This window comes from Chelonoidis abingdonii, chromosome 2 (genome assembly GCF_003597395.2).
Source record: "Chelonoidis abingdonii isolate Lonesome George chromosome 2, CheloAbing_2.0, whole genome shotgun sequence".
NCBI classification, from domain to species: Eukaryota; Metazoa; Chordata; order Testudines; family Testudinidae; genus Chelonoidis; species Chelonoidis abingdonii.
The window spans coordinates 300265098-300281437 of record NC_133770.1 but is presented as its reverse complement, the minus strand read 5'-3'; the positions used below and the strand labels follow the sequence as shown (position 1 = coordinate 300281437).

At 64.5% G+C, this 16340-nt stretch overlaps 1 protein-coding gene across 1 annotated transcript in view; it reads left to right on the top strand.

The window, feature by feature from the left end:
• Positions 1-5294: 5294 nt before the first annotated feature.
• GPT (glutamic--pyruvic transaminase) overlaps positions 5295-16340 on the top strand; it is a 21748-nt gene continuing 10702 nt past the window's right edge. Inside the window, 2 exon segments of the mRNA XM_075062041.1 lie at positions 5295-5394; positions 5763-5916. Coding sequence (XP_074918142.1) covers positions 5785-5916 — 132 coding nt within the window. The 5' untranslated portion in view covers positions 5295-5394; positions 5763-5784.

Here is a 16340-nt window from a genome sequence, read left to right as displayed (position 1 = left end):
AGCTGGGCTCAGCTGACTGGGACTGATAATCAGTCAGGTCCGGGTGGCTGTGTGAGCAGAGACCTGCGGGTGCCACTCCTCCTTTAACCCTCCCAGTGCTGGAACCCGGGGCGGAGGGGGGAATCACACCCCTGCCCTGCCCTATTTCTGGAATCCCCTCCCGTTCTGGGGTGTTACCTTGAGCCTCTTCCTCACTGAGGGCTGGTGCCTTGGCCTGGCCAGCCAGGGTCTGATGCACCCAAGTGGGGAGTGGGTGGTGGGGATTGTGGGCCAAGCCCTGGCAGATGCAAGGGCCCTGGATGCAAAAGGTGCAAACTCACCCAGACTCTGAGTCACTCTGAGCAGCTGGGCAGGGGAACTCCCCCGGCTCTAGAGAGGGACTTGCCGTATAGATGCCATGGAGCCCGAGCTTGTCACCTGACAAGCCAACTTCTGCCAGGGTGGCCTAAACCGGCTCTGCGGCTCCTGTGCACCTGGCTGAAGTTCAAGGGCTTCTCCAGGGACATTAGCACCACGTTGCCGCACAGGAGCCTGGGCTGGTCCCCAAGGACTTGTGCCGGCCCCTGGGAGAGCTGGCTGAGACCCCCCCAGGCGCCCAAGAGCCACAGGCTGGGAATGGTGCTCAGGCCTTGAAGCCGCGACTTCACTGGACACCTGTGCACGTGAAGCCGATAGCAAGAGACACTCTAACAAAGAACAGCTGCTGCTCTGGGGACCTGGCCGTGCGTGACAGTAGGAGAATCAGGGCTGGCCCCAATGCCTCAGTGCGGTGTGAGGGGGCGCTGTGCTGCAGGGAGCGGGGTGGGGCTCAGTAGAGGGTGTTCTCCTCCCACAGTTAGTGCTGACCCTAATATCCCAGCAAGCATCAGGGGGCGCTGTGCTGCCAGGAGACTCACTAGGGGGCGCTCTCCCCTGGCAGGCAATGTTGGTCCCAATGGCCCAGTCCTGCACTAGGGGGCGCTGTGCTGCCCGGAGACTCACTAGGGGGCGCTCTCCCCTGGCAGGCAATGTTGGTCCCAATGGCCCAGTCCTGCACTAGGGGGCGCTGTGCTGCCGGGAGACTCACTAGGGGGCGCTCTCTCCTGGCAGGCAATGTTGGTCCCAATGGCCCAGTCCGGCACTAGGGGGCGCTGTGCTGCCCGGAGACTCACTAGGGGGCGCTCTCCCCTGGCAGGCAATGTTGGTCCCAATGGCCCAGCCCCGCACTAGGGGGCGCTGTGCTGCAGGAGGTGCCATTGTTTGCATGAAGCCTACAACTGAGGTCCTGCCTGCTTGGTGGCCATTAAGGATCCCAGGGTGCGTTTGCAGGCATCCAGGAGCTACCTCCGTGTCCTGGCCAAGTCCCACTGGCCGTGATTCCACTTGACTCCCTTTAATTTCAGCTGGACAAAGGATTCTTATTCACTTCCTCTCCTAAAGTGCTCTGTGACGTTACTGCTCGCTGGGACGGCAGCGGCGCTGCACCCCAGCAATGGCTGCAGGAATCCCTCAAGGGTCAGCTTGTAATCGGTGTATTAATCATGCTGGGATCCTTGCAGTATCACTGTGCTCCCTGGCCCACGTGTCCTTCCCCGCCTGGCTCCCTGTACTGCGGTCAGCTCTGCCTTACCCCTGCTGGCTCTGCCCATGGCGCTGTTTCCCTCACCAACCTCCTGGCAAGACCTAGAGACACCCCTCCTGATGCCCCTGTGCTGGGTTAAATTGCTGCCCTGGGAGGAGGAGTTGAGCTGGGGGACCAGTGGGAGAAGGGAGATGGAAACAGAGCAGAGAGCTGCACAGAGGGGATGGCGCTTGCACCGACAGGCACCAGAGGTCAGAAAGGGCACAGAGCTGAGCCCAGGGCTGGAGGAGCAGAGGCGGCAGCGGGGGAGAGCCGTACAGGGCGGCTACTCCAGACAGGGGACGCTGCAGTGGAGGAGGCATTCTCCTGCACAGAGAGCTTGGCATTCAGGGACCCGGCCACGTACAAGCTGCAGTAATAGCTTTTGGCCACGTGGGAGCCCTGGAAGAATGATCAGAGCGGAGGACTGGCAGCCAGGATGCCCAGGGACTATCCCTGGCTCTGCCTTTGGCTCACTGGGTGACCTTGGGCAAATCATGGCCCCACTCTGTGCCTCAGTTTCCCCATTGGCAAATGGGGCCCATCCTACTCTCCCAAGGGGACTGCAAGGTGTCAAGCTCATTGAGATTTCTGGAGGGGAGTCGTGCTGCTTGTGCTGGAGGGACCCAGGCATGTGTCTCTTTCAGCATCAGGCTGTCTCCTCCCCCTCCCCCTTTCTGCCCCTTCTGCCCCAGAGCTTGGCAGTGGCAGAGGGGAGAGCTTTCACTGGGCCCAGCCCATTTGGATTGGGCAAGAATCAGCCAGAGGCATTGCCCCAAAGTGAGTCCCAGAGCTCTTGAGGGCTGGAAAATCCCCAGCCCCATTTGCTGCTGGCTGAGCTGGTGCCCCTTCCCCCACTCAGCGGATCCCTGCGGCGGTGGGGTTGGGGGGCCCTTCTCACGCTAACCCCAGATGCCGAAAAGCCAGTTCGGATCATTTCCAGCTCAGCAGGCTCAACTGAAAACTCCGGCTCCTCCGCCCCAACCTCTGCCCCCTTCTCAAATTCTCCCATCTGCATCACGTCCTTGGGTCATACCTGCTCCTACCCCTGGGCCAGGGCAAATGTGAAACCAATTACTCACTTCCCTGCTTTGCACAGCCCCTCACCCTGCTCTCTGCAGCCCTGGCTGGTCCGGCTCCATGCTGCTCTGCCGGCCTGGGGAGATCACCCCGTCCCTCGGGCCAGCCCTCTCCCAAGGGCCTGGGCCCCCTTCACTCCACAGGGAGGTGGTGCCGTGTCTGAGGGACAGCGAAGGCCATTCTGCCACACTGTCAGCATCCCTGCTCCCATTGCCCTGTTCCGGGGAGGAGCGGCCTCCCCTGAGCGGATCGCAGGACGCGGGGTGGCTCGGTGCCCAGAGCTGGGTGCAGTTGACGTTCTCCAGCTGGCCCTGGTCACCTCAAGGGGGCATGGAGGACTTGAGCATGGCTGAGCACCCACTGCCCTCGGTCAGCCGGCATAGGCTGGGCCTGGGGCCTCTGCCTGGTTTTGGAAGATCCCAGCTGGTTGCCCAGGCTCAGAGAGAGTCAATGCCCGGGCGATTCAGGAGTTATCAGTGGGTCCTTGTTCTAGACTTTTCCCCTCCCACGGCTATTGATTAATTCCTGAAATGCTTTAAAAATTCCACCCATTGATTGGAAAGCTCCTGCATTGTTAATTGGTCGCATGGGTGAGCTGGAAACCATCACCCATCTTAAACACTCAGTAACAATTGCTCGCTCACCTTCTGTGGTGGGTCGCAAAGCGCTTTACCAAGCTGAGTGAGCACTGTAACAAACTGTTCAACTGTGTGCCATATGCACTATACTGCTAACAGACAATGGAGATTCTCCTCTACACCAAGTGGCAGGAGCCAATGCTTTTGGGACAGGATAATATGAACTGCCCTGTGCAGGATGGTAGCAGGTCCTGGGTGGTCATGGATACTAACCCCATTCTACCAAAGGAGAAACTGAGGCACAAAGTGATTTTATGTGACTCAACCAAGCTCATACAGCAAGTCAGGGATCGAACCCAGGTGTCCGGCTGCCTCCCCAGATCAGTCCATGTGAATTGTTTAACCTGCCGGGACCCAAGCTCAGGGTTCCACAGTTGGTGACATCGTTAACGTACAGTCCTTAGGAGAAGGCCCAGCTGGCCTCAGGCTCAGGCAGGTGAGTGGTGACTTGCAGCGGGTTCCTGTAGGTGGCTGTAGGGGGGTGTTGTTAGGGCAGCAGAACGTGCTGGCTTCTGTTCCCAGCCGGGCCACTGACTCACTGTGTGACTGTGGGCAAGTCCCTTCCCCCCTCCATGGTTTGGGGGCAGGGAGGGGCCATGAACCATCAACCCTTCGCAGCTGGTTCCTGGATGCTGGGACCTATGGCTGGTGGGTATGTGTCACCCGTGCTCCTGGCTGCAGTGAGGCGGCCCACAGAAGAACCTAGGCAGATCAGCTGAACTGTTCAAGTGTATCTCATTAGCTCTATACTGCTGCAGCTAAGGGAGAGTCTCCTTTACATCAAGTGATCCAGGCCTAGTGACAGAAAGGTCCTGGTTTTCTCTCCCCACTGCTGGGCATTAAGCCTGGGTTGGCCAAGGAGGCAGGTCCCATTTGGGGATCACTTTGCCCCACGGTTCTCAATGGTTAAATGAGGTGAGGAGAACAGGGGACCTGGCTTCACCCTCTTCCCAGCGCCGGCTGTGGGGAGCGGGGGGGGGCTGTTGACCCATCCAGGAACGGCCCAAAGGGGTGACACACTGCTGCCTCTGCCCCTCCAGCACAGCTCCCCCTACTGCCACACCAGGGAACTGCGATCAGCAGTGACTCAGAGACAAGAGCGCCCCCTACTGAGCCTCCCAGCCCACTCCCTGCAGCAGGGCATGGTGGGGGCAGGGCTGGCTCAGAGGGGAGAGCGCCCCGACTCCTTGCAGCGAGTGGCCCTTCGGGCGCTCTGTTGGCTGGCGCGTTCAGCAGACCTGTTCCCTGGTTTCGCTGTCTCGTGTGCAGAGGGAGTTTTGCGCATTTCAGTTCTGACCTGGTGGACACGATTTCCGGGGCTCTGCTGGGTGGGTGGGGCAGCACCTTCGCTCAGCACCCCTGCCCTGTCTGATACCTCCTGAGCAGGCTCTGGGGAGAGGAGCCCTTTTCCTCAGCCCCTCTGGGCAGCCCCACAGCTGTTACCAGGTGCATCCCAGCATCACAGCCTGCAGGCCTGTAGAAAGGCCTCTGGTGCATGTCTACAGTGTGATCCACTGCCCCTACTGGATGGAATCAGAACGGCTCAACTGTGTGTCCTAGCCCCCGTACCACCTGTGGCTAGTCTCCTTTAGCTCCAGTTGCAGGAGCCTGGTGGCGGGGAGCCTGGTCCCTGTTCTGAGCGGTGGCACCGTGACAACCATGACAGCCACTGGCAAGATACAGGGGCCTCGGGCTCTGTTCAGGACCCCCCAGTCCCATCATTAGCCTTCCAGCCTAGCCCTGCTGAGCCCCCGCCCAAGTGCACAGGAGTGGGGGGAGGGGGAGACAAAAAGCCCAATTTCCCTCCCGGAGCCTGGTGAAAAACACTGTGTGGGGGGGGGCAGGCGGGGGGGCTTTCTGCCTTTGTGCCAACCCGGCTCCAGTCCTGGCAGGCTCCCAGGGCCCCCCGCGGCTCGTTCACTCTTTTCTTCCCCCTCCCAGGCCCGAGTCTCTTTCAGCACCAGCCTGTCTCCTCCCCCCGCCCCCTTTCTGCCCCTTCTGCCCCCTATTAAAAAGCTGCTGAGCGGGTCGCTCCTTCTCCGCGCCTGGGACCCGGGCGCCCTCCCTAGCGGCTGGGTAGGTGCTGGCCTCCCGCGGGGGGGCACGCCTGGCTCCGGGGTGGGTTGGGGAGGGGACGGGGCCACGGAAGGAGGGACCAAGACAAGGACCAAGTCCCCGGAGGCTGCGGGGGGAGGGAAGAGCCGGATCCCAGATCCCTTCCCCGGGGCAGTTTCCTTCCCTCTCTCCCCCGGCACCTGCCGCCCCCAGCCCGGATCGCGGCTCCCCCTGCGCCCCAGCTCCAGGCCCGCTCCCCCGCCAGCCCCCCGCTGCTCCCTTCGCGCCAGAGTGGCGCTGCGTGGTGCTCTGCGCTCAGGCGGGGCAGCCCACCCCGCGCGCCCCGCTGTCGCCCCCCGCTCTCAGCTGCCGCCCCCCTTGCCTTGCAGAGCCCGGGCGGGGCTGGCCAGGATGGCGGAGAACGGGCTGCGGGACAAGGTGCTGAGCCTGGACTCCATGAACCCCTGGGTCAAGCGGGTGGAGTACGCGGTGCGGGGCCCCGTCCTGGTCCGCGCGGTGGAGCTGGAGGAGGAGCTGAGGCAGGTAAGGGGCAGAGCTGCCCCCTGGATCGCTCTCCTGGGGCCTCACCCCCTCGCTGCCCCAGCTGTCCCGGGGGGTTGGATCGGGGCAGGGACCTGCGGTGCTCTCTGTACAGCGCCTGGCACCGCGCGGCCGCCCACTCTCAGGGGGCCTGGGGCGCTGCTGGAACACACACAGTGTCATTAATAAGAGTTAGACCCCCCCCTCCGCGGGCTAGGCGGGCATCACCATGGGCAGGTTCTCTCAGCAATGCCCACTGGCCTCCCTGTGCCCCCCAGTGCCAGGACCGCCTGCCCCCTGTGCCCCCCCAGTGCCTGGGCACCATGCCCCCTGGGCCCCCCAGTGCCTGAGCCCCCTGCCCCTGGGTCCCCAGTGCTTGGGCACCATGTCCCCTGTGCCCCCAGTGCCTAAGCCCCCTGCATGGGCCCTGCCCCATGAGCCCCCTCCCTGGGTCTGATCCTGAGCGAGCCCCCCCAGCTCCTCTTGAAGCCCATGGGAAGCGTCTCTTGGGTGTGGGCCCTGCGTTCCTCTGAGAGAACTGCCCAGCTCCTCTGACAGCTGCCTTCCAGTCCCTGCGTCCCTGGCACCATGTGGAACAGGCTGAGGGCAGGAGGGTGCCCAGCTGCTGAATTCTTGACTGTGCGCTGGGAGCACAAAGTCTTGAGCAGACACCTGGAAGTTGCCTGGGACCAGCCGGGTGGTGGGTGTATATGGAACAAGTAGCTGCACTTAGTGCCCTCATCCCAGAGCCCTGTGCAGCCCCTGGAGGTGCATTTCCCAGGATCCCGCCGGCATTCCTGAAATGCAGCCACGTCCGGGGTGGAAAGGGGGCAGCGTGCAGTGAAGCTGGGCAGTGGGCCAGAGAGAGAAGACAGACTCCACGTGGAAGTGCAGAGGGAGGTCAGGAGTGACCTGTGACTCCCTGGGTTCAGTTTTGCTAGCCCAGTGTCACGGAGCGTGGGGGAGTCAGGGCCCTGCACCCACCACCCTGTGTAGTGGGACCAGGAAGGAGCACAGGGTTCAAAGGTGGCACCTCCGGTGGCACAGGGCCCCTAGCACTGCAGTGGGGCATTAGAGTCTGTGTGGGCTCTGGGGAGAGCGCTCCCAACCCCTACTAAGGCCCCAGTGGGGTTCCCAGCAGCACAACGCCCCCTGGCACCGGCCTGGGGTGCTCACTGGCTCAGCGAGCGAGGCTGCTGATGGGCCATGGCAGCAGGCTACCAAGCCTGCAGGGGGAGGAGGAATTCCCCCTCCTGCCCTGGGGCTCGCCCCCTGCCATTTCTGTGGCCGGGTGCTAGTCCAGGCACTGAGGAGCTGATGGGCAGGGGAGACACTGGCCAGCTCTGGGGCGGGGCCTTCTCTCCTGAGGGGATGGAACAGGACCCCATTGCCTGCCACACTGACAGATCCCACCGGACCCCCGGGCTTGCCACACTGGCCATGGCCTCATCCGGCACCATGTCTGTTTCTGCCCAGTCAGGCCACCCCACCAGCTGGAAGGTGAGGCAGGGGCGGGGCCAGTCACCAGGGTTACGTTTGCACCTGGGCGTGTACTCTGCACACCTGGGTGCAGGTGTCTCCCTGTCTTGATATGGGGGCTCAGTTACATAACCTGGCTCCGATCCCTATCTCACTCTTCCTCTCTCCTTCCTCTGTCCCGGGCCAGGACCCAGAGGGAGGCAGGAGGCCCCCAAAAGGAGGTGATCCAGGGCTGCTGGTCCGGGGGGTAGCTCTGTGCGGGCAGGGGGCTCAGCGAGGTGCCGTCCATGCCCGCTAGGCTGGGCTGTGTCTCACTTTCTGGTGCACGTGCTAGTGGTGGCGATGTGCGTGCAACGGCGTGGCTTGGGGGCATTACGTAAGAGTCACAGCCCAGGCAAGCTCCATGCCCCCTCGCCAGGGAGGGCCGCTCACTTACAGTGAAGGGCAGCTGGGGACGTCTCTCCTGCCCTGCCAGCATGTCAGCTATTGACAGCAGCAAGCTCTGGGCCGATCCTGGCACTGTCTGGTCTGGCAGGTGCAGGCAGGCGTGCAGGAGACACCAGGACCGGGGCTTTGACAGCCTCCTTCACCCTGGCACAGGACATCAGACCCGGCAGCAGCGCCAGCCTGACCTAACACAATCCTCTGTCCAGGGCCGGGAGTGGCCGACAGCCCAGGCAGGGCTTAGGGGGTGCAGTGGCACTGGGGGCTGAAGAGCCAATGAGATGCTCCAGGTCTGTGTGTAACCCCGGCCCTGGCTGAGACCGGTAGCTGCAGAGTCAATCTGTGAGCACTTCAGGCTCCAGAAAACCCTATGCATGGGCACCTGCAATAACTTGTCAACACCCGGGCTGGGATTTGAATCCTCTCGCTCCAAATACCCAGGCCCTGCCACTTGAGCTAGAGGAGAATCTCCTTGAGCTGTGAGCAGTACGGGGCCAATGACACAGAGCTGGGCAGTGCTGAGTCCATGCAGGAGAGGGTACTGGGATGTCTGTGTAGTCTCACCAGCCAGGCCTCCCATCCCCTCTGTCACAAAGTCCCTAGGCGATGCTCTGGAGCTGCTCTCCACAAAGCCAGGCAGGACTCTGGGGAGCCTCCTCTCCCTCGGAGAGACTGTCTTCACCTCCTGGGTCTCTCCTTGGAGCATTCAGCATCCTCTGCCCCTCCGTGCGCTTCCCACAGCGAGTCCGCCGAGGCGGGGTCCTGGGGAAGCCACAGGGTCCTGCACCCCCACTTTGCAGTTAGACGTGACTCAGCCAGTAAAACAGAGGTTTATTCGATGACAGGAACAGGGTCTAAAACAGAGCTTGTAGGTACAGCGAACCAGACCCCTCGGCCGGGTCCATTCTGGGGGGCAGTGAGCCAGACCCCCAGGTCTGCACTTCACTCCTTGTCCCCAGCAAGCTCCAGACTAACAACCCCCTCCAGCCCCTCCTCTCTGGCCTTTGTCTCTTTCCCGGGCCAGGAGGTCAGCTGATCTCTTTGTTCTCCCCCACCTTTAGCATCGCCTTGCAGGGGGGAGGGCCCGGCCATTAGTTGCCAGGCGACAGAGGGTCAGCCAGGAACTGAGGCCCCCCCACAGTATTCAGATAAACATTAAGAACAGCCCCACTTCCTCACATCCTCCCAACAGGCTGTGGTGCTCCCCTGCCCAGTGACTGCTGCATGCTGTGCAGTGCCCGGGGCAGAGGCTGTGCCCTCTGCAGTTAGTGGCAGCAGGCTGGGTATGCCCCTGGCTGGGAGGGTTCCTCTGGCACCAGCAGGTTGTGCTTTCCCAGGTCTGTGGCCTGCGCTGCATGGCATGGTGCCACCTTGCCAGCTGCTTTGGCTGCCTCTCCTGCAGCTCGCGGCCCAAAGGAGCCTGTCTCGCTGCCAGCCTCCAACCAACACCACAGGGGATGGCCCGGTCCCCTGCACGGCCTCCCGCCTGCCCTGGACTGTGGCCAGCTGGCTCGGCACGTGTCACGTCTCCACCACAGAGCCCACGTTCCCAGGTCCATGCCATTGCTCTGCACACACGTCCCTGCCCGGGCTCTGGGCTCAGCCCCCTGGGGGCCCCAGGGCAGCGGAGGAGACAGCCTGTCCCATCCCAGCACCTGGGACACGATGGGGCCCGCTCTCCCTTTCGCCCTGACCCTGGGAGCTCCTGGGCCCTGGGAGGGGCAGCACAGGGCAGAGGGCGGCATGGGGCGCTCTCAGTCAGTGCAGGCCCCAGGGTGGCGCTAGGGGGCGCTGTGCTGCAGGGCGGGGGTGGATCAGTAGGGGGCGCTCTCCCCTCTGGATGCAGGCAAAAAAAGACGAGAAGATACCCCGGAACCCACCTGACACACCCCCCTGGGAACCCGCCTCCACCACCGGGAACCAGCCGATCGCCCGCCCGGGAACCTCAGCCTGCACCTCGCCAGCTCCTGCGGAACCAGGCCGCAACCCCCTGGAAACCCAGCCTCACCACCCCTGGGAACCCAGCCGACACCACTCTCACCTAAGGGTTAAACGCCAGGGCATCTGCACGACCCCCTCCGGGAACCCACCTGCCACCGGCCCCCGGAACCCAGCGCGCCCCGACTAACGATCCCAGCCTCTACCCCAACCCTGGAGACCCAGTCGGCCACCCCACTGGGAAACCCTGCACACCCCATCCGAACCCAGCCTGCACCCCCATGGAACACCAGCCTGCACCTCCCCTGGACCCAGCCTGCTGCCCCCCGGAACCCAGCCCTGCCACCCCTCCGGGAACCCAGCCTGCCCCCCGGGAGAACCCAGTCTGCCACCCCCTGGGAACCCAGCCTCGCTCCCCTCTGGGCCACCCACCAGCCACCCCCGACGCCGGGAACTGTCGCTGCAACCGCCAGACCCAGCCTTGCATCCTAGCCCAGGAAACCAGCCTGTGCCACCCCGCCTGGCACCCAGTCCTGCAGCGCCATGCCCCCCCTAGCACGCCCACCCTTCCACCGACCACCAGTGTACTGCCCACCCCCTCCTCCAGCCCAGCAAGGAATCCCCCTCCCAGAAATGCTGTCCCACCCCTAGCCTCAGCCCAGGGCGCTCCAGCCCCCACACCCATCACAGCAGAGTCCACATCTCCATACAAACACCTGCAGGGGCGTGTCCAGAGCCACATGGGCATCTGTTTTGGCTGAGGCCCCAGGCCGGCCGCTCGGAGCGCACTGTGCCCACAGGCTGGGCACAGCCTGTAGCTCGCGTTGCTCAAGGGTGCCCCGAACAACAAAAAAGCAGGACCCTGGAATGGTTAAAAGCGCTGTGTAATCTACCGGTGCTTCTGGGGGGATGATTGGGGGAGCTCCCAGCTTATACCCCCAATCCCTTCCCCAGAGGCGCCAGTCTGGGCGGTGGGTGTACAGAAAAGCTGTCCCGTTCCCTGCAGGGGCCGACAGCAATGTCGCCAACCAGCGAGCACTAACCCCTCCCATGCAGCCCCCGCAGCCAGGCCCCAAGGGCAGTCAACCCCTGGAGCCCTCGCTCACCAGCAACCCCCAGCCTCGCACCCCATGCCCCTAGCTCGGGTCTCTCCCTCACCATCGGGCCTATACTGCCAACCCCGGCATCGAGAATCATCCGCCAGGATGGCCCGTACTCGAAGAAGGCGGACGGGGGGCATCCCTGCCAACCCGGACAACATCTACCTCTACAGGTGCAGACCCGTCATGGTAGGTGCCTTCTCCCCCGCAGCAGCGGGCACACGCGGGGGGTGCAGGCTGGGACCGAGGGGCATTCAATAGAGCTGGTTTGTGGGGGAGCCAGGACGGGGCGGCCTGGGAGTGGAGGGTGCCACCGCAGAGTGGGGACGAAAGAGCCCAGGGCTGGGAGAGCAGGGGGCTGCGGTCCGGATGAAGGGGCACCGGCAGAGTTGTGGTTGGGGGGGAGCCCAGGGCTCGGGAGAAGCAGGGGCCCTGCGGTCAGGAGTGAGGCACTGGCAGAGCTCAAGCGGGTGGGGCATCGGGCCCTGCCTCCCCTTGGGACTCTACTCTCTCCGTCCCTGAGCTCTCGGTCCCGGTGCCCAGGGAAGAATTGCCTCGTCGAATCTGGCGCCTGTTGCTGATGCCCCAGAGCTCCAGTCCCCCTCCCTCCGAGCCCATCCCTCCTCCCCCCACCACTCTTGCTTACGCTCAGTCAGTGCCCAGTGGGTGGACCCAGCTCTCATGCCAGCATTGCTCGGCACTTCGGCAGCCCACAAAGGGCTCCTTTGTGCCCATGCTTGGCACACCTAAGCAGACATGGCAGCCACAGGCCTGCGGAACGTCAAGGCTGGGATAAGTGGTGGGAGGATGATAGGAGTGGGGGCAAGGAGGTGATGGGATGCTGCATCCAGTACCTCTGTGAGGGGCAATGCAAGGGCAGGCGCCTGACCCCTGCCGCTGCCCCTGTCAGCGGAGCGGGGTGGCTCCAGGGGATGAAGCGGTTCAGTAGCATGCCCAAGCACAATGGGCCCTCTTGGGTTCAGCCCTCACGGTAGCCCTGCTGCCCCTGGGGGGAGCCCGACGCCAACTCTATGCTCTGCCCTCCACCGCTAGCCAGTGACCCCTGGTCCGCCCGCTCGCCCGCGCCGCCCATCCCCTACTCTCCCAGCCCCCATGCTGAAGCGCTGGTGTCCAGGGAGAGGCGCCCATCACGGACAGGGGTGATGATCCCCATCCCCAATACCTCCGCTCTACACTCAGCTGCACGCTTGAACTGAACGCCGTGCAGGTCAACTACTACCTGGACGAGAGACGCTGGGCGCTGGACGTCGGGGAGCTGCGGGCCGAGGCATGCTTTTCAGCGCCCCGTGGGCACTGCCAGCCCACGTGCCTCATCATCACCCTGGAACGCCACGGTACCACGGGCAGAAATGGAACGGGGGCTTTGTCCTCCAGGGGGCCCGGCTCCGATATCCAGCCCAGGCGCAGGGACTGGCTGGCTCAGTGGGTGCAGGAATGGGAACTGGGGCTCTCCAGAGGTGCCCAGCGAGCACTTCTGCACCTACCTTTAAACCATTAACCTGGCTCTTAACAAGCGCCAGCTTCCCCCACAGCCATGGGGCTGGGTACTGGAGGTCAGAGCAGGTGCCAGGTCCGGAACAGCAGAGCCCCCAGCCATGGGTGTGCGAGGGGTTACAGCTGGCACGTGGGGAAGCCAGAACTCCTGGTTCTATCCTAGACCGCCTAGCTTTGGTGACCTGGCCCGCTGGTCCTCCGCGCACCTTCACCGGGGTCCAGCCTGGCTTCCGCCCCTGGGAACGCCAGGTTGCTGCGCCCGCAGGGAACCCAGCCTCCACCTTCGGCCCCCCCAGGAACTCAGCCCTCCTCCCAGGAACCCCACACCGTTGCCCCTGCCCCCGGGAACCCAGCCGTTCCAAAAAAAACCGCCGATCCCACCTCCCAGGAACCAGCCCGGCTGCCTGCTGCTATCCCCCCGAGGAACCCAGCCTGCGCCCCCCCAGGGAACCCAGCCTGCCAACCCCACCCCCGGGAACCCAGCCTGCCCATCCCATCCCGGGAACTTCAGACTGCGCCTGCCACCCCCACCCCACCGGACCCAGGGGTGACCTGATGACCGCAGCGGCCTGGAAGGCTTTGAACTCTGTGGGTTGGCAGAGGAAAGGGCAAGGTGACCCTTGCCTGGGGCAAACTGGCACCCTACATTGTGAGGGTAGTAGGAATGGGCCATCCAGGCAGTGCGTGCCCACGTCTGGCCATAAATGCCGCCCAGTGCGGACGGAGGATCGATTGGGGGCCAGGAGGTACTGGGCCGACCTGGTCCGCGTGCAGAGCGTTCCCGCGGTCCCAGGGTGGGTGAGGCAGGGTGGGAGGCAGAGAGCTGCCTGGCTGGCCAGGGCCCTCTAGTCTCCCTGATGGCTTGTCTTCAGCACAGGCCAAGCCAGAAGCCGGAAAGTCATCGAGGACGGTCCATCAAGTTTTGCGGTGGGAAAGGAGCAGCTCTTCCTGATGCGAGCTGCTGAGGGCGAGAGCTGCTCCCAGCCCCTGCTGTCCTGCCTGGGCCCGAGGCGTTCTCTGGACCAACCCGGGCCCCACCCAGGGGGCTGGCAATCTTGGGGGCTGCCTCCGCCCGGGAAGGAGTGGGGTGGGGCTGTGGGTCGCATGGGGTAAGGTTGGCATCGGCCTGGCATGGCGTAGGCTTGGCCGATCCTGAGGCAATCAGCACATGAACCAAACATCTTAATGAGATCATCTCCGACCTGGAGACTCCAGAACTCCTGAGCACCCCAGACCTGCTGTGGCCGGTGTTCGTGAGCGACCCCCCCCTCTGCTCTGCAGGTTATCAGGACACACGTCTACGCCGAGGGCGTCCGAGTTCCGTACTCCTTCAAGGAAAGGTCTTTTGAGATGGCCCACTACTCACAAGTGGGGAGCTGTATCCTTCCACCCATCTCCATGGCTCATGGGAAGTGAGTCCCTCCCACTCTCCCACCCCACGTCTGCCCCCCCCTCGGCGGTTTGGCCCGAGGGCAGGGGAGCGCACGCCGCGTGGAAAACCCCTGCGCCTGCCTGTGTGGCTGTGCCCTGCCATGGGCCTAGGAATCCTGCCACTGGCCGGGACAAGTGGGCCCTACTCCCGGCCCACCCCCACCTGGCTCCCGGGGCAGGGAGGAAGGCCGGGGGGATATAGGTCCATGCCCCAATGGGCGAGCGCTGTGTCCGCAGGGGACTATGCGCCAGGGAGGCCAGCTGAGTAGGGAGCTGGCAGCTCAGCGGCTCAGGCCCTGCCTCGGACCCCTGGCCACGCCCTCGGGCAGTTCTTGACCCCTGAGCTGAGTCCCAGCCGAGCTGCTCACCAGACAGTACATGCAGCCAATGGCCCGCATGCTTCATGCCTCACGGAAGCATACATTCGGGCGGCGCCAGGAGACGGGCCCGCTCGCCACCGGGGTCCCTGAGACTCGCGCCCACAGGGGGTGCCAGCCCATGGGCATGAGGACATCAGGCCCCTGGGCAGCGAGGGCGGTGTAGGGACTCAGTGGAGTGCCTTAGGGGGGAGTAAACAGTGGATCCCCCGAGGCCCGCAACCCCCAGGGGTCCCAGAGGGAGGGAGCAGGCGCCGCTCCCCCCGGGGTTCCCAGAGGGAGGGGGGACCAGGCCCCGCCTCCCCTGATAGGGTCCCAGAGGGAGAGGAGCCAGCCCCTGCCCCCAGGCAACTCCCGAAATGGAAGGGGAGGCCAGGCCCTTGCCCCCCAAGGTCTCTAGAGGGAGGGGATCCAGCCGCTCACCCTGTGGGTTCCAAGGGAGGGGGAGCCAGGCCCTTCCCCCCAGAGGGTCCCCAGAGGGAGGGATCCAGACCCCACTCCCTGCAGGGGTCCCAGAGGGTAGGGAGCGCAGGCCCGCCCGCCGGGTTCCAGAGGGAGGGGGAAGCAGGCCCGCCCGCCCAAGGGCCCAGAGGGAGGGGATCAGGCCCACCCCCCAGAGGGTCCCAGAGGGAGGGGATCCAAGGCCTCGCCCCCTTGGGGTTCCAGAAGGATGGGGGGAGCCAGGCCCCTGCTGCCCCCCAAGGGCCCAGAGAGGAGGGGATCCAGCCCACCCCCTCAGGGTCCCAGAGGGAGGGGGATCCAGGCTCTCGCCCCTGGGGTTCCAAAGGAGGGGAGCCAGGCCCTGCCCTCCAAGGTCCCAGAAGGGAGGGCGAGCCAGGCCTCGCCCCTGGGGTTCGCAGAGGGAGAGGAGCAGGCCCTCCCTCCCGGTCCCAGAGAGCGAACCAGGCCCATCCCCCTAGGGGTCCCAGAGGAAGGGGGATCCAGGCTCCTCACCTCTGGGTTTCAAGAGGAGGGGGAGTCCAGGCCCATCCCCCAGGGGTCCCAAGGGAGGGGGAGCCTAGAGCCCCAGTCTTCACCTCTCGCCCCCCAGGTGTGGGCTCCGTCGGGGGGTAATGGAGGTGGTGAGACGATGGAATCCGAGGCGGTGCAGCAGCAGCTCTCCAAGCTGGTGTCGGTGCGGCTCGTGCCCACCCGGCCCGGCCAGGTGCTCTCGCTGGACGGTTGTCTTATGAATCCGCCGAACCCTGCTGAGCCTCGTACCAAGCTTCATCCGGGTAAGTTTTGTGGGGTGGGCTGCAGCAGGCCTCCGAATCCCGGCCACGCAGCCGCGAGCTCTTCCCTGAGGGGCACCCCCCCACCAGCGCCCATATGGCATTCTCAGCCGCAGATTCACCAGCTTGCCCTCCTGCAACCAGGCCCTTTCCCCCCAGGGAAGGCCCCATACTCCCCACCTTCCTCGCACCAACCCCAAGGGCCTCTCCCCCACCCTGCAGGTCCCGCTATATCCAATGCCTGTGCCCATTTCCCCTTTGCCTGCCAGCCCCCCCTTTCTCCTGCCCCATCGGCACCCCTGCCACTCAAGCAAGCTGTGCTGCTCTCGGCCCACAAGGAGAAGCAGGCATAACTGAGCGACCTGGCCCACAAAGCACAGCTGACCCAGGAGAATCTTCACCAGTTGCCCGGATCCACTTAACCTCCTGTGCAGGGCGCCATGTACTCCTGCCCGCAGGATCCAGCATGCCCACCAGGCTGTGCAGGAGGCCCAGGGAGAGGCCGGAAAGCAACCGGAGCAGCCGGGGCTCCTGGGTGGGGGAGCGGAGGCCAGCAGAGCCCAGCGCACGGAGCAGCTTTGGGAGGGGTGGGAGAGCGGTCCGGGGAGAGCCGGGCACAAGCAGCCTGGGACTTGGGGTGGGGGAGCAGGCCGCGGACCGTAAGGCACGGAACAGGGCCAGGCATGGGCAGGGGGAGCAGGGCTGGGAGAGCGGGCACGCTCCGGCTTTTGCAGAGCAGCCCGGGATGTGGGTAGGGAGCGGGGCGGGGAGAGCCGGGCAGTACCGGGCATCGCCTCCCCCCTTCCATCTCCCCTAACCCCAGCTCTCGCTCCTCCCCATGAGCGCGGGCTTTGCCCACATGTGCGTTGCTCCGCTCCAGGGCGCCTTGGAGAGACGGGCAATCTGTTGGG